Genomic DNA, 23607 nt, shown 5'->3' on the forward strand with positions numbered 1-23607 from the left:
ACTGCAACCTCCACCTCCCAGGTTCAAGCAATTCTCCTGCCTCAGCCTCCCAAGTAGCTGTGATTACAGGTGCCCACCACCATGCCCAGCTAATCTGTGTATTTTGGTAGAGACAGGGTTTCACCATGTTGGCCAGGCTGGTCTTGAACTCCTGGCCTCAAGTGATTTGCCTGTCTTGGCCTCCCAAAGTGCTGGGATTATACGAGTGAGCCACCACACCCAGCGTCACTTTTCAATTAATCAGTTTCTTTTTTTTTTTTCATGATCTCTAGGGTGGTACTAATCAATTAATTTGTTTTGTAAATGATGAAGATCACTTTCTCTGAGTCCCTTCCTAATCTAGAAGTCTCTGAATCTTTTCTTAGTCTAAAACAATAAATAACAAATTAAAACAATGTATGACACAAAATAAAAAATAAAATGTAGACTATATTTATAAACAATAACTTTTTTTATAAAGCAAAGATTTTCAGGAGTAAGAATTTTTTTAAAAAGTAAACTAAAGAGAAATGTTGCCCCAAATTTACCTTGTTAGGGAAAATACGTATAGTATAGGCTTGCATTGGCATGTGGATAGAGGTATGGCAGGACACAGAAAATTGGTTTTGTTGCCTCCATCTTGTAAAAATTACATCAACAGTTGTGCTGACCCATCCTACTGTCCAGTGGTTTAGGGTTAATATGAGCCATCTAAGTTTTTTCTAAAGTGGAGAGGGAGAAGTATGAGTGTTCTGTGTAAAGGCCTTTGTTAGACTTACTTTTATTAGATTAGCCGACCTGATGCTGCCCAGCTAGACAAACCTAGAGCTTAGAAGGTGAAAAAATATAATAGGGCATGATCTAGTAAAGACTTCTGTGTAACCCAGTTTTATTTAAATTATGTATATCTTAAAGTATTAGAAAAATAGGCCAATATTTTTGCAGAGACATCAACTAATTTTTTAGGAAAGAGTAAAGCTGAGGTGGCCGGAGCCTGAAGATGTGTTATGTTTGGCCAACACAGTGGTTTTAAAATTTTTGAATCTGAATGCCTTTAGGTGGAATCTGCCATCTCTAGTTTTTATAATCCCAAAAGCCTTCTTCTGCATAAACAGACATTACTTATCTGACACTGAGACATATTAGTTATAAGCAAGACTTAGGATTTATTGGAGCTAAATATAAAAGTGGTCTTGGATGACCTTGAAATTATAGATTTATAAATATAGCCACTACAATTAATACTAGAAAAAAATGTTTAATGAATAAATACTTGAAACAAAGGTACTGAAAGTCTCCATTGGTGTATTATTTTTAAAAACATGTATTAACTATATGTGCAAAAAAATAGATACTTTTTTTAAAAACCAGAAAGTTACCATTGTTACTTCCAAGTGTTAGGTGCATGGATAATTTTTAATTTTTACTTTGCCCTTTAGTGATTTTTTCAAATTTTTACCACTGAACATGTAGTGCCAGTATAATCATTTTATTTAAAAACAGGTATTTGCAAAAGAAATATCTAATAAAGGGCTGCTATCCAAAATACACAAAGAATTCTTAAAATTCAACAATAACAAACAATCCAATTTAAAAAGTGGGTCAAAGACATTAACAGACACCTCACCAAAGAAGATATACAAATGGCAAATAAGCATTTGAAAAGATGCTCCACATCATATATCAGAGAAATGCAAATTAAGACAAGATAGCACTATACACCTATTAAAATAGCCAAAAGCCAGAACACTGACAATACCAAATGCTGGTGACAATGTAGAGCAACAGGAACTCTCATGCATTGCTGGTGTAAAGGCCTTTGCTAGGCCTACTGTTACTAGATTAGTTGACCTGACGGTGGGAATGCAAAATGGTACTCTTCACTCGAGAACTTCCATTTAATTCTTTTTTTATAGTTACTAGTTCTCTTTTAAGGCTCCCTATCTGAACACTCATTAAAACATATTTGTCTTTATTTGAACATATTTTCCTTTAGTTCTTTGAACATATTCGGACTAGTGGCTTTAAAGACTTTATCAATCTAATATCTGGGCCTAATTAGAATCATTTTTTATTAACTGAATATTAATCATACTTTTCTTGAATATCAATCACACTTTTCAGTTTCTTTCCACATCTAGTGATTTTGGGTTAAAAACCAGACAGTGTAGATAATATGTTGTAGTGACTCTGGATACTTTTATGCTCTTGTGATGATAACTGAGCTTTCATTCTAACAGGCAGTTAACTTGACTAGACTCAAACTAGGCTTTTGTCTCTCCCATAGAGTGAAGCACCTCATCTCTCTGCTTGGTTCTTTCAGCTACCAACAAATGCCTTTTAGTATAGCCCTTTGAAGGTCTCTTCTGTACCTGTGCAGTTTAAACAAACTACACAACCAAAGATTTGGGCACAATTTATGCTCAGATTTCAGGGCTCACTCTCTATGCAATTCTCTTGCGTGTGAGATTTCTTTATAAGTTTCCATATGCTGTCAGCTCCCAACTCTGTCATCTGATAATCCAAGCCACTAAAACTTCAACTTTCTGCCACTATAGCTATGCATAGGTCACAGAAGACACTCAGTCAACAAACACAGAAATCTTAACCAGTGTATTTGTTTTTCAAATGTAGGCCCCTCTCACATTTCTGCCTACTTTGTTGTTGTTGTTGCTGTTGTTGTGGCTGTTGTTGTTGTTACCAGACTCATTTAGGTTATTCCTATGTAAATGCACTTTAGTACTTGGTCAAAGATTTCACCAGATCGTATACTCAGATTTTGGATCTCCCCTTTTCTGCACTTCTAGAATCTCCTCCCTTAATTCTCAGCCACTCTGCCAGCTCTGAACTCTGCTTTGAGCTAATAAGACTATCAGTTTTCTGCCATATGAGATCCAGGGATAGGGGAATTCCCTCAGGCAAAAACATCACAAACTTTGCAATTGTTACGCATTGTAGTATGGTCTTTCAAAGGTAAACCCTACTTTCTACCTGCTTCTGATCACTTTCCATTGCCTTCAAATAGTTTTCCAGATTTTATAATTGTTAATCTCTGGAGGCTTCATCCAACAATTTCATTCTGCCATTAATTAGAATTAGAAACACTGTTACATATTTTCATGTGCTTGAAATATTTTATAATAAAACATTGTACACAAAAACACACACACAAATAGCTGTCTGAATGTACAGAGATGATATATATATGTTCATTTTCTTGATTATGATGGTAGTTTTTACAGGTATATATTATATATCTAAACTCAGCAAATTGTAGACTTTAAAATTGCAGTTTATTGTATGTCAATAAAGCTGCAAAAATGGGGAGGAAAACCTAATTGCTTAAAAACCTAGTTGACTATAACAGTTTTCAATTATACATAAATAGTTCTACTCCACAAAGCTATGGCTAGGGACTGATATTTATAACTTAAGAAAGACACTTTAAAGTGAGGAACTAACAGGAATATGCAGTTCCATTTGTATCTAGCAATCAGGTGTATAAAAAGAACATGGAGAATTATGCCAAATTTAGGAAATAATACTGAGATTGTAATTATATCTAAATTGTGCCATAGTTATTAATACCATTATCTAGGTTTTAATTTGCCTTTATTTTAGAACTTTTAGAATCTGAATTGGAAATCTAACTTAAAGTTATTAAGGGAAGACATTTTGCCAACTTCTTCATATCCCTCCACTGAAATGTAAGCTCAACAAAGGCAGAAACATTTTCTGTTTTGTTCATTACTGATCTCCTGGCACACACAGCAGTGCTTGGCATATAGTAAGGGCTCAAAAATGTTTTTGCAATTAATGAATGAGAAAGGTAGAGTGTTACTAAATAATTTAGATAGTCAATCAAGTGTTCTCTGAGAAGAGGTTTGAGGCAATAGAAATCAGTTTTGCCTACAGTAGAAAAGTACTAATCAAATCATGCTGGGTGATTTGCTCCTGGGAAATAGTTTTACAAACTTTTTTTTTTAAAAAAATACTGTTTTTAGGGCAGTGAACATCATTTTTTACTCCTTTATACCTAACATTCAAAAGCTGAAAATTTTAGACCTCAAACAATAGAAAAACTCAACAATTTATAGAATCACTGTACTTGATTCATTTTCCAATTATATACTACTATTACATATCTATAATATCGACTATAATTTCATATATACTATTGAAAAGATTAAAATCCAGGAAAAAAGTTATTCAAGTTAATCATCATACCTTTAGAAACAAGTTTTGACTCAAGTAAGATGGCAAGATAAAGTTGATTTGGATACATCATTTTTTAATTCCCTTGTAAAAATAGGAAACCTATTTTTATTTATTTATTTATTTATTTATTTATTTATTTATTTATTTAAAGACCAGGGTCTCACTCTGTTGCCCAGGCTGGAGTGCAGTGGCCCCATCTCAGTTCACTGCAACCTCCTCCTCCCAGGCTCAAGCAATCCTCCTGCCTCAGCCTCCCAAGTAGCTAAGACCGCAGGTGTGTGCCACCAAGCCCAGCTAATTTTTTTTAATTTTTTGTAGAGATGAGATTTCACCACATTCCCCAGTCCGGAAACCTATTTTATTGAAATATCTTTTTATCTGCGAACGTTTGGTCTTTAGGTTTATAGAATAACAAGCTTTAAAAACAAATGACCTTCCACAGATTGAATAAGTAGACTGCATCTTATGATATTTTATGTTTTAAGTTCTTTATCTTTATACTTATCAAAGGCCTTCCTTATAATCTTATAAGCTCATTAATCCTGATTCTCCCTCAGATAATCATAAAAATGAGAAAGGACCCTTGAATGCAGCAAAAAGATTAAAGTAACCATTGATTGGCCTTCTATAGCTATAATTATTTTTCTCCTAATTTTACAAGTGAAAACAAATACTACATGAAAAATGTAAAATGTTTAAAAGCATTATTGTTTTTGCACATAAATGAAAAAAACAGCTTTCAAATAGTGACTGCTTTAAGTTAAAAAGAAAACTATACTAATTCACCCTTCTCCCTGGAACCATTGAGTACAGTTAGAAATCTGCTTCAGTAGTCCCAATTATAAACAACAGGCAAATAAATTAAGTTGGTGACAGGTGGGGCATAAGGAAAAAGAAAGAGGAATTTCATAGGCAGAACTGATAGACTGGACAGTAACAGGATAGAGAGTGAAGAGGGACAAAGTGATTGGTAATGTTAATAAACTGACAGGAAATACAGAAAAAAGCGTATGGCTGGAAATAAGAGAAACTAATGAGTTTAGTTTAGAATGTATTGAGTGGTATCCAAAAGGCAACTGAAAATTCAGCTCTCAAAGTCAGGAAAGAGTCTGTAGGGTACGGATCTGAGAAGAGCAATGTGCAAGCAGTGCTGGACTACACAAAATTACTGAGGAAGAACATGTTGAACAAGGTACTAAAATTTCAAGAAAACCTCAAATTTAGAGGATGAGCAAAGAAAAACAAAAGACATAGAATAACAAGCAGCAGTGAAAGGGGTGGGAGAATGAGAAGACAGTGGGGTCTCAAAGCCAAGGGCTATAAAGTTTTCAACTAGAAAATAATCAGTGAAGAGTCCAGAGAAGATGAGGCTTTCAGGATTTTGCCACCAAGAAGTCATTAACTTAGAGTTTCTTAACAGCCCATAGAGTATCAGAACTGAAATATACCCAACACTTCTCTAGCATTCTATAAGAACTGTAGTTTTCTACCCAGCAAACTTGAGATCTAGTTCTCTAGGCAATAAAAACACCATAAACTCGAAGAATATACCATGTTATCATAACTTAGCACCACAAGTTGCTACTTTCCCATCTACTAATTTGTTTGCTTTTACTCCTCTCAGATCCAGAAAGAATTTTTAGTGATGGCTCCTAGTGTTTAATTTCAGTTAATCCATCAATCAATTCTGTTGATTCTCTCTGAAAATTAATTCTGGACTCCAACTACCTCTCACTACATTCCCTGTTACCATCTTGAGTATCATCTCTAAGCTATTATTGCAACAGACTCCCAATCAGTCTCCCTGCTTCAGTCCTTGGCTCCCTATACCCATATCTCAATGCAGTAGTCAAAATAATCTGTTAAAAAATATCTAATCAGATCACATTAATTCCTCTGTTTAAAACCTTCCATTGGTTTCTTATCTCACAAAGTAGGCAAATCCGTATATAATCTGGCCTCCAGCTCATCCCCTAAAATTGTCCCCCCTCGCTCTCTTGGTCCCAGCCCTATTGGCCTCCATGCTCTTTATCTAACACAGTGGTTTTCAAACCTCAATGTGTATCAGAATCATCTGGAGAGTGTGTTAAAATTTAGATTGCTGAGCCACACCACTGGAGTTTCTAATTTAGTAGTTTTGGAGTGGGGCTGAGAATTTGTATTTCTAACAAGTTGCTGATGCTGCTGATCAGAAGAGCACACTTTGAGAACTACTGATCTAACATACCAACAACAGTCCTGCCTCTGGCCCTTTGCATTGCCTGGGGCATTCCTATCACAAATGGCCTCAATGATTCTTATTTACGTTTTCTTATTTCCTTGTAATGTTTTCTTATTTCCTTGACGGAACTATCTTCTTATCAGTAGCACAGCTCTCAACCAATGGAAGCTGGAGCTCTACCCCTACCTCTCTAAAGAAAGACTAAGTTACATCACCCTGCAGCAGAGTAAAGACCATAGACCGCAAGCTTCTCCCCTGTGCTGAGCTTCTAATCAGCTCTGGAGACTCCTTCTCTTAAATGTGGACAGATGCATATAACCAGACATTTGAGAAAAATACCTAGTGTAAAATATAGACACCACAACAAATTAACTAAGGTTAAAAAAAAGATTAAATTCACCTTCATTCAGGTTTAATGGTAGTATGTGATCAAATTGAACAGCAAATATCATTTGCAGCATATTGTTTTTTAACCAGATTCCCTATAGCATGGCCTATTTCAAAACAGACTGGTGTTTTAAATCTATTGTTATTCTGGATAATGCTCAAGAACAATGCTTTTGAAATATTTTCTTTGAGGTAAGCTAGCCAAAACTTCACTTTTCCTGCCAAAGTTACCAAGTTGCTTAAATTCTTGTATGCTTAACTGTATTTATCAGAGCAAAGTTCATTTTCCAACAAATGAAACTAAAGCCACCTTTTAACTCCCATTCAAATAACTTTCTTCTTCAAATGTTGCCACTTTTGTTTCTCAAGGCCTCTTCATTCTCTTCTCCTGTCAAAAAGCCTCTTGGATTGAGTTCTATCTACCAAGGTAATCCACCAGTTCTTATAACATAATACAAGTAGGAAAAGATGAAACACATGCATATAATTTCACTAATTCTCAAAATCTCAGTAAGACTACATAAAAGTTTTTTTGTTTTTTCTTCTTACAGATAAAAGCTACAGATATACTTGACACACATTGCAGCTGGATGCCAAATGGTCCAGTGTTGAAATCAACATTCAGCTGACACCAAATGTCACCATTATATAAGGAAATACTGGGATACAGGAACAAATATAAATCTTAGATTACATGCTCCAGACACCTGAGACCAAGGTATCTCAAGTTAGTGTTCCTGAAGGCAGACCATGCCACCATTAGGTGCCAATGAACCCCAGGAGCACCAAGGGGTGGGTGTTTGTTGGAGGTGTAGATGGAGCTTGGACATGGGGCCTTGGTGTATGTGTGAGGTCTTTCAAAATGCAGTACCTATTGCCTAAGGTGGAAAGGGAATTGGGGCAGGCCTCAGACCAGTGGGTGGCTCAGTGGCTCTCTCTACAACACCATGTTCCAAAACAGAACCCAAGAAGTCCAAAAATTCTAAATCTGATCTTGGACTTCCAGGTATTCCTAAGGATATATTTGTCAAGGTACACAGAAAGAGAAAATATTTAAGTGTGTAAGTTTGTTGTATAATTTTAAGCTATGTAGACATATGTTATATAGGTCTCCATTTGTATTGCTACCCCAAGCCTAGCTATTAAATGCTTAAAAAGCATTTAACATGCTTAAAAGGCATGTTAAAAGCCCAGCTGTCTAGAATGCTTATAAATATTTGACATTGTTACATTTATTAAATACAATAGTAACCTGGATTGATTTTTCCTCAGATTCCGATATGGCTGACTCACTTTACTATTCAGGTTCCAGCTTACATATACCTCCTCAGAGAAGTCTTTCCTGACCACATTGTATAAAACAGCCCTCAGGAATCATCCGTCATCACATTATCCGGTTTGATTTTCTTTACTTCCCTTACCGATATCCAAATTTATGCAAATTCCATCACAGCAGAGACCTTGCCTGCCTTGTTATTCATGTATAGACTAATGGATTCTTATTTTTTTCCATGGGTTATATATAATCTGTAACTGTCATTATCTATTGTACGGCTCCAATTTTCCAAGATCTGGCCAGTATGTCACTCATTATCCTTTTGACATGTCCCCATCTTTTTTTTTTTTTTTTTTCATTTTTAGCACTTCTTTACTTTCTGGCACCACAAGATATTTGAGGTTCACTGTATACTTTTCTGCTTCAGCCCAAGGAGCTCCTATTATTTTTTTCAATCCTTTTAATATTCAATAATTACAATGGCTACATACTATAGACTAAAGTGAATTTACTAAAGTAATTCTTCTCTATGAGTTTGGCTCTACCTAAGTGGCTGACTGATACCCCCAAACATCATCTATAGTTTACCAACTAACTACAATGGAAAAGCATTATATCTGTAAATAATAATGTTTGAAATAACATTTAAATATTTTAAATATTAAGTACCAAAAGTATTGGTGCCAAGACCAAGACCTTAGCAGATCATTCTTACAAAGTACATAGGGAAGCTATTAGGTTTTTGTTACTGATGTTATTTATTGGTTTTATAAATTCTGACAGAGTTACCCTGTGCAAGTAAAAGGAACATTCTGGAATGTAACTTATTCCACTATATGTAGAGCTGTGTGTCCTCAGGAAAGTCACTCAACTGCTCTAAGCTTCAATTCCTACTCTGTAAAGCAGGATAACAGTGCTTTTTCCATAGGGTTGGTATAAGATATCCCTGGAAAGTAGTTAGCAAAGGACCTGGCATATAAGAGCTCACTAATACCAGATATTTCATTATTGTCCTCTGCAGATATAGCTATATGACCTTTTATATACTATATAAGGAAGGAACTTACAAAGTTCCGTAGGGTACATGAGCCATTTTCCCTTAATTAAGCAAACCAGGCCAGGCACAGTGGCTCACACCTGTAATCCCAGCAGTTTGGGTGGCAGAGGCAGGTGGATCACCTGAGGTCAGGAGTTCAAGACCAGCCTGGCCAACATGGTGAAACCCCGTCTCTACTAAAAATACAAAAATTAACTGGGCATGGTGGTGCATGGCTGTAATCCCAGCTACTTGGGAGGCTGAGGCAGGAGAATTGCTTGAACCCAGGAGGCAGAGGCTGCAGTGAGCTGAGATCACGCCACTGTACTCCAGTCTGGGCAACAACAAGATTCCGTCTCAAAAAAAATAAAAAATTAAGCAAACTAGTAATGTTAATAAAACATTATTTTATGCATTTTCTTTCCAAGCATCTGCTTTACTCAAGAAACTTTAGGAAACTGGCAGTTGCCTGGGTGGAAAAGGGGGACAGGAGAAGTGGGACAGAGGGTGGAGAGTCCTCCCATCAACAGCACAGTTGTTCAGCTCCCACTTCTTGATTACCTTTAGATACACAAATTTTTTCCTAATTGATAGATGGATCAACTCTATCTTGCTCTATCTTCTTTAAAGGAAAAAAACTTTATATACTAAATGAATTTCAATTAGTAATCTTATCTGGTGACTTAGTTAAGTTTTGGCTAGTATTTCATATGCAGATAGCTCACTGAAGTGAACCTCACTGGCTACGTGGTTTTAACCATAACTTGGTTCCACAATGGCAAACACCAAAATCATATTATAATAAGATAACAATGTCCTTTTGAGCTTCTAAAAACAACTCAGAACTCTGCTACTGGCAGTATTTTTTAAAATGTTTATGCTTTTCGAATGACAATTTTGCAATATGTAGCTAAAGACTTAAAAGTACAGATTTCATTTTTCTGAATAGTAATTACAATCCTAGAACGGGCCCTAAAAAAATAAGAATGGAAAAATGTATGTACAAGAATATTCATCACAACATTGTTTATAATAGAAGAATGTTAGAAGGAGTTTAAACATCCAATAATAGATGACGAAGTAAACTGTAGTAGAGCTATACAACAGAAAAGTACATATTCAATAACGACACAGATGTACATTTACTGATATGGAAAGATGATCATGATGTATTTTTAAATGGAGATCACAGATTATAAATGAGAATATATAGAATTCTAGTTCTTTTTTAGAATACACGGTATGTATTTACATTATGATATACCTAACTACATATAAGTATAGATATGTAGGTATAGAAGGATCTGTACCAAAGTATTAGTAGAGGTTATATTTAAGTGGATAATTAGGGGTAGCTTTAGATTTTCTTTTTTATATTTTTCCCTTTTCTTTAGTTTTTATAATAAGAATGTATTACCTCTACAATTACAGAAAGTTTAAATACCAATCAACCAACCATCGAACCACAAAGAATCTCAATATCTGATTTACCCCATGCCTTAAGCATTGATGATAAATGCCAGAATGTCCTGGCATCAAAGGAGGCAAGTAACTACTTCCTGGGATAAAAGAGGGCCTATAATTATCAGATGAGACAATATTTCAGAATATGATATCAGGCATAACTACTTAGCACAGCCCTAAAGTGCAGAAGCATATCAGAGAAAGAAATATTTTCCTGATACAAGTTCCCCTTAACAGAGAGAAACAGGATAGATAATACACATAGTTTGAGGTAGGAAAAAACTTACTGCAGTGGATAATCTGGATGCCAATGTCATTTCCAAGTTCCCTTTGAGACCAAGAAGAGCAGGGACTAAAATGAAAACTTCTGTAACTTTTCTGAACACCTCCCAGTGCTGTAAGAAAAAAATAAAATAAAATGTTCTGGCATTCTTTAAAAACTTTAGATCAAAGACATTTCTAAAAATCTCAGCCTTTTTCCCAACTTGGCATCTACATTTTGAATAACCACACAGTTCATGTAATCAGCGAGGACTTAGCTTAACTCCATTCTCCTGAGCTCTGAAGCTCTGAGTCACTTTAAAAGATGCTGTGAGAGTTGGGGGTCAGCTGATATGTTGCTACGACCCATTCTACATCTACTTGTTACACAACCCTCATATTCCTAAAGGTTTTACTTTATCCCTTTATGATGACAATCGTTAGACTGGCTAGTGGTTAAGAGCACAGATTCTGGAATTAGACAATTGATTTGAATCTTGCTTCCAATACTAATTACAACAAACCCACTGGAAAATTACAGTGCTATTACTATCTAATTTCACAAATGAAGGAATAAAGATTCAGAGAGATTAAATTATTTCCCCAAGATCAAAAGATGGGACCTAGAGTTGACCCCAGGAGTTCTAAGTAATCCCATGTTTTAATCCCCATTTTAAGGTGTGAGGCAGAGAGGTTCATAAAAACAGCACTAAACTGGAAATAAAGTTTGTGCTTCTAGCCATGGATCTGTCATAACTTGGCTTCATGATCCTGGATGAGTCATGTATCTTTCCGATCTCAATTTCTTCATCTATTAAATGAAAATAATATCCACCCCGTCTAGCCTTTGGAGAAATACCGTGTATAAATGAAAAATAAACTTCTAATGTCCCCAACCAACGGAATAGACCCCCTTCTCAGCCAAGGGCATTCCAAAGTAAATCTAAAATCTAGCTTAGGCCATAATGGGAAGGGGGCTGGTCAGACATGCCTCATTATACCCTCTTCCCTTTAAAATTCAGGCATACCTGACCAACATTAACATTAAAACAGAGATCTTAAGACTGACAAAATAGACTCTTTGTAGCAATGAGATACCAAATTCCAAACAGTCTTTAGTATAGCTTCACATGACAGCAGACCCTGAATGAAACTGAAGTTATTTTACCCCAAAATATATTTCTTTGACATATTTTTAATGGCCCTGCAAAGCTGTCTCTTGTGGAGAAAATCTACATTCTGTAGCAAAACCTTTTCCCTTTCCTGGTCTTTTCCTGATCCAGGAGAGATTAACTAACAGTCTAGCAACTTCTTAAGTCTAAGAAACATTTACCATCTATTCTCTCTGAAGCCTGCTACCTGGAGGCTTCATCTGCATAGTAAGAACCTTGGTCTCCACAACCCCTTATCTTAACCCACATATTCCTTTCTATTGATTCCAGGTCTTCAAATAATTTAATTCTTTAAACCAATTGCCAATCAGAAAATCTTTGAATCCACCTATGACGTGGAAGCCCCCACTTTAAGTTGTCCCACATTTCTGAACCAAACCAATGTATAACTTACATGTATTGATCGATGTCTGCCTGTAACTTCTGTCCCCCTAAAATGTACAAAATCAAGCTACAACCCAACCATATTGGGCACATGTTCTCCATACCTCCTGAGGCTGTATCACAGGTCATGATCCGTTAACTTTGGCAAAATAAACTTCTAAATTGAGGCCTGTCTTGGATGATTTTGGTTTACATATGATAATGAAAATAACAGATATTAAAGATACATATAAAGATATTAAAGATATAAATATCTTAATAACACAAAGTGACATTTTACAAGTGCTATTAAGAGGTGATTGTCCCAGTAAGATATTTTATGAGCTAGGCATATTAACTTTATATTGAAAAGTATCAAAAATATACATGTTGTCAAGAATACCAAGACAGATGAGAAAAGTAAAACTTATATCTATCAGATAAACGAAGGAAAATTTTGATTTGTTCCCAAACTTTCCCTAGGCTGTTCCAAACAGATGTAGAACTGGGGGGCCTAAAGAGACCTCACAAAATATTTATCAGATCAGTCTTCTGTAAAATCCTGGTTCAAAGAGTTCACAAGGGAAAACCGTCTAATTGGGTTCAAGCCAATTAAGGATGGGCCTAAAAAAGCATGGGGGTGGGGGGTTCAATGGCACCCCAGGTTATTAGTCTTAAAAACTAACCAGCAAACAATTTTGTCCATGTTTTATGATGGGCTAACAATTCTGATGTGCTAGTGAAATATGTATCTTTCAAAGACATTGGTAGCAATGATGATAATGATGAATAACAGATAGTAACAAATATTAATAATATCTAACATTCACTGATTGTTATGTTCCAGGCATGATTCTTTAGACTCACTCAATCTTCACAACAAACCTAAGAGATAGGTATGATTTTTATCAGATCCCAAATATAATTCAGAATACCTTTTACCTAGGTCATCATTTTATGACACCTGCTGTGATACTGCGAAGCATATATTTGGTCTTCAACCCTGTTTCCTGGCATATATCTAAAATCGTTAGAATTTAGTGATACACAAGGTGATGTCTTTGTGTATGCTGATTGATGACGTCTGGCAGCCCCAGGTAGCTTCAGGATAGGGGCTGGTCACCAGAAAGACCAAGGCATTATTAGAGGACTGGGACTTTCAAACTACCCTCACCCACGCAAACACCTTTGGGGAGGATGGAGGGATTGAAGGTTAAGTTGACCACTGATGACCAGGGGTTTAATAAATCATGCCTACATGATGAAGCTTCATAAAAGTCCAAAGGACTTGGTTTGGAGAGCTTCCACACAGCTGAACATTTGGAAGTTCCTGGATGAGGGAGCATACAGGGAGGGCATGAAAGCTCCATGCCTCTGCCCCCATACCTCACCCTACATATTTCTTCATCTGTATTCTTTGTAATATCCATAATGATGAACAGGTAAACATAAGTGTTTGCCTGAGTTCTGTGAGCTGCTTCAGCAGACCAATCAAGCCCAAAGAGGAGATCATGGGAACCCCAGCTTAAAGCCAGTTGGTCAGAAATTCTGGCGGCCAGGACTTGCATCTGGTATCTCAAGCAGAGGACAGTCTTTTGGACTGAGCCCTCAACCTGTGGGATCTGATGCTACCTCTGGATAATGTCAGAATTGAATTGGAGGACATTAATTCTGCATCAGCCAGTGTCTGCTGCAGGATGGACTGCTTGCTTGGTGTGTGGGGTAAAACCCCCACACATTTGGTCATAGAAATCTTCTGTGTTGGTTGTTGCAACATGAAAGCATCACATGCCATCAAGCTTTAGACCTGTTGGAACACACGCCTATAGGTTACTCCCTTTGGTTATTCTTTCCACATTCAATTCAAATGAAATACTTATGGGAGAATTCCTATGAAATACTTAACACCTCAGCATTGGTGTGACAACAATAAGAGCTATGAATTATTGATTTCCTATCTTGTGCCAAAAAAATCTACATTATTTTTTCCATATTAGTGAGAAATAAAAATCCAAATCCCCCAAAACCAACTGAAAGAACCCTCTTATGGCCAAGAGGACAGAGTAATCTTGAAAACTGAGTTCTCAGCCAGGACAGCATGGGAGATCAACCACATCCCATTATACCCCTTTTCCCTTGTTAACTGCCATTAGGCTTTCTTCCCTAAGGGCTAAACAGAAATCAACCTTTTCAAAAGACTCCACTGCTGATCTTGACTGCTCCCATCCTCTTTTGTAGTTTCAGCAAAACAACTGACCAGCATTCTTTCCTGATAAGAGACTGGGGATCACAGAGTGGTTCTGGCCAGTCTACATGCGACTCATGAAGGGGTATGAAGTTCCACTGCACATGCATGTTTCTCTTTTCACAAATATTCATGACTCCTCTTATAGCATATTAAATACATACATTTGGCCAACCTACCCAGCATAAATTCCTATTTCCTTTTTCCCCTCCTTTGAAGTGTCTGTTTCTGGCTTCTGACTAGAGGCGATGCTTCCCAGACTGTCAGAATGGCCACCTTGCAGGCTGCAACCCTGTATGAAATATAAGGCTCTCCTTTCCAAATTTATGTACCTCATCATTCAAAAGTTAACACCAGGTTGGGCAGTGGCTCACGCCTGTAATCCCAGCACTCTGGAATGCCGAGGCAGATGGATCACTTGAGGTCAGGAGCTCGAGACCAGCCTGGCCAATGTGGTGAAACCCCATCTCTGCAAAAATTAGCTGGCATAGTGGCAAGTGCCTGTAATCCCAGCTCCTTGGGAAGCCAAGGCAAGAGAATCGCCTGAACCCAGGAGGCAGAAGTTGCAGTGAGCTGAGATTGCGCCATTGCACTCCAGCCTGGGTGACAGAGCGAGACTCTATCTCAAAAAAAAGAAAAACAAAAAGTTAACACAACCTGATGTGCTTGCAGAAGTTCCCAAACTTTCTCAGTTCACGGCATGCTTAGTATCTGAGAAATATTTTCATAGCATCCTTAGGACAAAAAGAATACCTAACAATCCTATGTATTAAGTAGTTAGGTCCAAACAACCTAGTAAGTATTTATTTCCTAACACTTTAGTAACCATTTGAAGAACTTATACAGGTAAATTGAAAGAAAAAAAAGTATTTTATGTCATTTTTTACAACCATAATTATTTACTAATGGGATATAAGTACCTGTTGGGCACTGCGCAACTTCTCAAATGTTGGAATTGGAAACTATCACCTTCATTTCCTGTTTTATATTGATTTTTGTGTGATCTTGCTTTTTATCACAGCAATACTGAAAACCCAGTTTTGCAAAGACATATCATCCAAAGAAATGGAGTGTGACCTAATGTTGAAATGTTAAGCCACCTTGAGCTAGTAGTCTACAGTGCATCCAGGAGACATCGTTGTGTTTCCCTCAAAAACTTAAAATATCCCACAGTAACCCCGGGGTGTCTTGACACACAACTGGGAACTACGAGAAGAGTATGAAGTAGTATGCACAGGGGTCAACAGCAAGGGCTCTAGAGTCAGATCACCTTCACTGAAATTCTGACTTTACTACTTACTGTGTGATTTGGGCAAAATTATGCTTTACTTTCTGCATCTAAAATATGGACATACTTGTACCACCTCAGAAGATTCTGCTCAGGACTGTGCCTGCACATAGTAATTAATTGAGTGTTTATTAGCTGTAAGACCAGGATGCATTATCAGTTAATTTTCCTGTCAAGAGGACATAATGCAGAAAATGTCCAGAGAGGGAATGCTGAAGCAGCTAGTGCCAAAAATAATGTTCACTTACTTACAAATTTTACCATGATCCAGTATGTGCTCTGGGGCTATGAACCTGCCCTAAAGTATGACTTCTTGTCATACCTAACTTTGCACATGCATCAGTGCAGAAACTGAGGTATACATCTACAAGTCAAACATAATGTCAGATTACTTACCTAAATACTAGACTCAAAACTTAAAAATCTGTTTAAATCCACAAGAATAAACAAAAATGAAAATTCAAAATAATAAGTTGAAGAACACATCTATAGACTCCTAACTTTAAAATGACAGAGAACATTTTTTTAATTGGTAAAAGAAGGTTATGCAGTTAAAAAAGTACATACCCCAAATCCTTATATATGGAAAAAATTTTTATTGTCATTTAAACTTAGTTTGAAAATAAACCTATTCACTTTTAAACATATGACAAAATGACCAACTTCAATCTTAATTATAGAAATACAAATGAAAAGGTGAAAAATTTTCATTGATGAGATTGGTAAAGACCAAAAAGTTGGAAAATACACTTTTGCTAAGAGTATAAGGACATAGGCACTCTTTTGCACTGCTTGTGAAAACATAAAGGTTTAACTTCTTTGGTGGAATCTGGTAATACCTATCAAATGTAAAATGACCAAAATTTTGACTCAGAATTCTACTTCTAGGAATCTGACTAATAAAAAAACTTGCATATGAGTTCAAAAACACACCCATATAATGACTCTTCTTCATCATTGTTCATAACAGCCAAAAATTTGAGGCAATTAAAATCCCCTTCATAAGGTAACTTGGCAGATTAATTATGATACATCCTTATATTAGTGCATTACCTGTCTGAGAAGAATTTGGTAAATCTGTGTGTACCTACATTGAAAGAGCTCTAAGACAAATTAAGAAGATCAAAGTGAAGAGCAACATTATAGAGTGTTACTTAGTTTTTGTTTTTTTAGAAAATATATATATTAATGCAAATACATGCATTTCATGTCTGTTGAAGGAGATACAAAAAAATAAAAAATAAAAACAGTCATTTCTAAGGAAGGGCCCAGGGTAAGGGTGCATACAGCAGAAGACAGACTTTTTTCTCCACCACTTATTCTTCATACTGCTTAAATATGCTTAACCAGGTACACATATTACTTTTTTTAATTAAACTTTTTATTTTGAAGTAATTGTAGATTCACATGCAGTTATAAAAAACTAATACAGAGAGATCCCATGTAACCCTTACCCCGTTTTTCCCCAATGGTATCTTGCAAAACTGCAGTACAATATCACAACCAAGATATTGGCATTGATACAGTCAAGATATAGAACATTTCCATCACCACAAGGATCTCTCCTAATTCTCTTTTAGAGCCATCTCTCTCCACTACTAATACCTCCTTAACCACTGGCAACCACTAATCTGTTCTCCATTTCTATAATTTTATCAATCAGAGAATTTTGTATGAATGAAGTAATATAATCTATAATATTTTAAGATTAGCTTTTCACTCAGCATAATTCTCTGGAGATTCATCTAGGTTGTTGCATGTGTCAATAGTTTATTTCTTTTTGTTGCTGGGTAGTAGTATTCCATCATATGAATTTACCAAAGTTTAACTCAACTGTTGAAGGACACTTCGGTTGTATCCAGTTCTTAGCCATCATGAATAATGCTACCATAACCATTCTTGTAGAGGATTTGTATGAACATAAGTCTGCATTCTCTGGGGATAAATGCCCAGGAATGCAGCTGCTATGTCACATGGTAGTTAATATTTAGGGTTTGTTTTTTACAGAACTGCAAAAGTGTTTCCACAGCAGCTGTACCATTTTATATTCCCATCAGCAATTCATGATATCCTTTCTCTACATGCTAACTCCATCCAGTGTTGTCACTATGTTTTATTTTAGCCATTCCGATAGGTGTGTAGTGATAGTTCATTGTGGTTTTCATTTGCATTTCTCTAATGGCTAATGATGTTGAACTTCTTTTCATGTGTTTATCTGCCATCTGTATATGTTCTTCAGTGAACTGCTCTGGGTCTTCTGCCAATTTTCTAATTTTTTTTTTTAACTGTTGAGATTTAAGAGTTCTTATATATACTAATCCTTTGTCAGATAGGTGGTTTGAAAATATTTTTTCCCACTCTATAGCTTGTCTTTTCACCCTTTTAGCATTGTTCAGAGTAAACTGTTTCTTTTATGAAATCCAATTTATTAATTTTTCTTTTTATGGATCATGTTTTTGGTGTCAAGTCTAAGAACTCTGCTTAGTCTGAGATCCTGAGATTTTCTCCTGTTTTTCCACTAAAGGTTTTATCATTTACATTTTATATTTAAGCGTGTGGTCCATATTGAGTTAATTTTTCTATAAAGCACGAGACTCATGTCAAATTTATTTGTTTGCCTATGGAAGTTGAATTGCTCCAACACCATTTGCTGAAAAGGCTATTTTTTCCTCCACTGAATTGCTTTGGCACCTCTGTCAAAAATTAGTTGGATGTATTTGTGTGGGTTGTCCATTCTGTGGCATTGATCTCTGTGTCTATCCATCCTCTAATATCATGCAGTCTGGATTATTTAACTATATAATAATTCTTGAAATTTTTCCTGTCTCAAAATTGTTACAACTATCCTATTTTCTTTCCCTTTGGATATGAATTTTAGAATAATCTTATTTATATCTACAAAAAGTCTTGCTGGGATTTAAAAGGGAATTCTGTTAAACATTCAAGATGACAAAGAAAAGTAATGCAGAAATTTATCAGAGAAATTTAACAAAGAGATTGAAATAATAAAAATAAAAGAAAACAAATCTTAAAACTGAGAAATACATTTGCTGAACTGATAAATTCATTGAAAGCTCTCAACAGGAGAATGGATCAAGCAGAAGAAAGAGTCGGTGAGCTATTTGAAAATACACAGAGAAGAAAAAAAGAAAAAGAAAAACAGCCTGCGCAACAAAGCAAGACCCTGTCTCGACAAAATTTTTTTTAAATTAGCTGGATATGGGCCGGGCGTGGTGGCTCACGCCTGTAATCCCAGCAGTTTGGGAGGCTGAGGCAGGCAGATCACAAGGTCAGGAAATCGACACCATCCTGGCTAACACGGTGAAAGCCCGTCTCTACTGAAAATACAAAAAATTAGCAGGGTGTGGTGGTGGGCACTTGTAGTCCCAGCTACTAGGGAGGCTGAGGTAGGAGAATGGCACGAACCCAGGAAGCAGAGCTTGCAGTGAGCCGAGACCGTGCCACTGCACTCCAGCCTGGGCAACAGAATGAGACTCCGTCTCAAAAATAAAATAAAATAAAATAATAATAAACTAGCTGGGTATGGTGTCACATGCCTGTGGTCCCAGCTACTCAGGAACTGAGGTGGGAGGATCACTTGAGCCCAGGAATTTGAAGCTGGGCTCCAGCCTGGGAGAAAGAAACACTGTCTCTTAAAAAAAGAAGAAGGAAAAAAAAGAACAAAGATTGTCTACAAGCTATAAAAAACTATCTTGAAAGACCAAATCTAATAATTATTCGTATTCAAGAGGGAGTTGAGCAAGAGCAAGGAATAGAAAGCTTATTCAAAGAAATAAAAACTGAAAACTTTCCAAAACTTGAGAAAGCTATAAATATCCAGATACAATAAGGTCAGAGAACACCAGATCTGACCCAAATAAGACTACCCCAAGGCATATAATAATAAAATCTCAAAAGTCAAAGAAAGAGAATCCTAAATGCAGCAAGAGAAAAAGAAGAAATAACATGTAAAGGAGCTCAAGGTCATCTGGCAACAGACTTTTCAGCAGAAACCATACAGGCCAGAAGTGGGTGAAATAATATTTTTTAAATGCTGAAAGAAATTTAAAAGAAAAAAAAAAACTATCATCCAAGAATACTATATCCAGCAAAGCTATCCTTCAAATATGAAGGAGAGAAAGTTTTTCCCAGACAAACAAAAGCTGGGAGAATTCAGCACCTCTAGATTTGTCTTATAAGAAATACTAAAGAGAGTTCTTTGACCTGAAAGAAAAAAACACTACTGTGCAAAAAGAAAACAGTTGAAGATATAAAATTCACTGGTAAAATTAAGTGCACAGCAAAACAAAGAATCCTCTAATACTGTAATTAGGGTGTGAAATCCTCTCATAACTCTAGTATGAAGCCTAAAACACAAATCTATCAAAAACAATAATAGCTACAGCAACCTGTGAAGAGATAGGCAATATAAAAATGTGAAAATTGGAATAACCAAAGGTCAAAAATGGAGGGGTGGAGTTAAAGTGTAGAGTTTCTTAGTTTTTTCTTTGTTTCTATTATTTTCTTTGTGATCTAAGATAAGTTGTCATCTCTTTAAAATAACATTATAAGATTTTTTGTTAAGCCTTATGGTAACCACAGTGTAAAAATCTATAACTTATTCACTAAAAATAAAAAGCAGCAAATTAAAACATGCAACTAGAGAAAAATCACAAAGGAATCACAGAGGAAGATGGTAAGAAAGGAAGAGTTACAAAACAGGTAGAAAATAAGCAACAAAATGTCAGTTGTAAGTCCTTACTTATCAATAATAATACTGAATATAAATTACTCAATTCTCCAATGAAAAGGCATAGAGTGGTTACATGGGTAAAGAAACAAGACCCAGGTTTCTGCCTACAAGAAACCCACTTCATCTATAAAGACACACCTAGACTGGAGGTGAAGCAGTAGAAAAATATATTCCATGCAACTAGAAACCATGAAAAGAGCAAAGAATAGCTATATTTATACTAGATAGAATAGACTACAAATCAAAGACAGTAAAAGAGAAAAAGAGACCACTATATAATGATAAAGGGGTCAATTCAGCAAGAAGACATAACAAATATATATATATATATATATGTATCCACTCAACACCAGAGCTTCTAAGTATATAAAGCAAACATTTATAAATCTAAAGAGAGAGAGATAGACTACAATAATAGTAGGGGACTTCAACACTCCACTCTCAATTAATGAACAGATCAGTCAGACAGAAAATCAACAAAGAAACACTGGAGTTAAACCACACATTAGACCAAACAGGCCTAACTGATATTTAGAGAACATTTCACCCAACTGCTACAGAAGATACATTCTTTTCATCAGCATGCGGAACATTCTACCAGAATAGATTATATCTTAAGACACAAAATATTCTCCACAAATTCAAAAAAATAGATATCATATCAAGTCTCTCTGCAGAGCACAATGGAATAAGACTAGAATCAATAAGATGAACCTCAGAAACTACACAAACATATAGAAATTAAACCACATGCTCCTCAGTGACCAATGAAATAAAGAAATTAAGAAGGAAATTTAAAATTTAAAATTTTCTTGAAACAAATGAAAATGAAAATACAACATGTCAAAATCTATGGAATACAGCAATAGCAGTATTAATAGAAAAATTTATAACAATAAATACTATGTCAAAAAATAGAGGCCGGGAACGGTGGCTCACGCCTGTAATCCCAGCACTTTGGGAGGCCAAGACGGGCGGATCACGAGGTCAGGAGATCGAGACCATCCTGGCTAACATGGTGAAACTCCGTCTCTACTAAAAGTACAAAAAATTAGCCAGGCGGGCTGGCGGGTGCCTGTAGTCCCAGCTACTCAGGAAGCTGAGGCGGGAGAATGGTGTGAACCCGGGAGGCAGAGCTTGCAGTGAGCCGAGATCGTGCCACTGTACTCCAGCCTGGGCGACAGAGCGAGACTCCATGTCAAAAAAAAAAAAAAAAATAGACTTCAAATAAACAACTTAACAATGCACCCCAAGGAACCAGAAAAGCAAGAACAATTCAAACCCTGAATTAGTAGAAGAAAAGAAATTAAATAAAGATCAGAGCAGAAATCATGAAATTCAGACTAAAAAATACAGATCAATGAAACAAAAAGTTATTTTTTGAAAAGATAAACAAAATCAAACTTTTAGCTAGACTGTGAAAAAAAGAGAGAAGTCCGAAATAAGTCAAATTAGAAGTGAAAAAGGATTCATAACAACTGAGACCACAAAAATACAAAGAATCATCAAAGACTATTATGAACAACTATACGCAAACAAATTGGAAAACATGCAACAAGGACAAATTCTGGACACATACAACTATCGAACCATGAAGAAATAGAAAACCTCAAGAAACCAGTAACTAAACATAAGACCCATTTCGTACTCTACACAAAAATCCATTCCAGGGAGGGAATGATCTAAATGTAAGAGCAAAACAACAAAGCTTCAACAAAGTAATGTAATAAAATATCTTAATTACCACAGGGTATGTTAAGATTTCTTAGACAAGAGACATTAAACACAAACTATGAAAAAGCAGGAGGAAAAGGACTATTTCAAAATTAAGAACTTCTGCCACAGAGGAGAGAAAAGATGTTTTAAATATATAGCACTAAATGGCTCATATCCAAAATATAACTCCTACAAATCTATAAGAAAAACAAGTAACAGCTCCCATAAATCTATAAGAAAAATAAATAGAAAGATGGACAAAAAAAGCTTTACCAGTAATATCCAAATGGTCAGTATACATCATTAGTTATCACAGAAATCTCCATGAAAACCACAATGAGATACCACTCCACATGTGCCAGAATTTCTAAAAATAAAAAGACTACTGATTCCAAGTAGAAATAAGAATATAGAGTATTGAGATCTCTCGTGCTCTGCTGATTAGACTGTAAATTGGTACAACCAATATGAAAAATCATGACATCTACTAAATTTGAGTATCTCCATACCCTAAGACCTGGAAATTCCATCTCTACATATATACCCAAAAGAAATTCATGCATATGTGCATCAAAAGTCTGGAAGCAGCCGGGTGCAGTGGCTCATGCCTGTAATCCCAGCACTTTGGGAGGCTGACGCAGGCGGATCACCTGAGGTCGGGTGTTCAAGACCAGCCTGACCCACATGGAGAAACCCCGTCTCTACTAAAAATACAAAATTAGCCAGGTGTGGTGGCACATGCCTGTAATCCCAGCTACTCAGGAGTCTGAGGCAGGAGAATCGCTTGAACCTGGGAGGCGGAGGTTGCAGTGAGGCGAGACTGCACCATTGCACTCCAGCCAGGGCCACAAGAGTGAAACTCTGTCTCAAAAAAAAAACAAAAAAGAGTCTGGAAGCACCATTCCTCCCAATGTCCGTTCGTAGCAGAATAGATAAATTGTGGTACAGTATATTCATATAATGGATTACTATCCAGCAATGGAAATAAACTACAGTTTCATGAAATTTATATAATGTTGAGGGAAAAAAAGCCACATACGCACACACAAAAACATGTTCTATACTTCCATTATATAGTTTAAAAAGAGTCAAGTAAAACCAAACTATGTTGTTTAGGGATACACACTTATAAAGACAAGCAAAGAGGTGCTTACCAGAAAATCAGATTAGTGATTACCTTTGGTGATGGGGACAAAAAGGGCAGCAACTGGAAGAAGGCACAAGGAGG

General features: G+C 36.1%; 1 protein-coding gene across 9 annotated transcripts in view; it reads right to left on the minus strand.

Moving 5' to 3' along the window:
* The window catches only part of SLC41A2 (solute carrier family 41 member 2), a 160241-nt gene that overhangs the window by 102097 nt on the left and 34537 nt on the right, over window positions 1-23607 (minus strand). For all 9 annotated transcript variants that reach the window (XM_063615192.1, XM_055235468.2, XM_055235469.2 and 6 more), the window contains one exon: window positions 10869-10976. In XM_063615192.1, coding sequence (XP_063471262.1) covers window positions 10869-10976 — 108 coding nt within the window. The remainder of the gene's footprint in view (window positions 1-10868; window positions 10977-23607) is intronic.

The sequence above is a fragment of the Symphalangus syndactylus genome, chromosome 13, assembly GCF_028878055.3.
Source record: "Symphalangus syndactylus isolate Jambi chromosome 13, NHGRI_mSymSyn1-v2.1_pri, whole genome shotgun sequence".
Classification (NCBI taxonomy): domain Eukaryota; kingdom Metazoa; phylum Chordata; class Mammalia; order Primates; family Hylobatidae; genus Symphalangus; species Symphalangus syndactylus.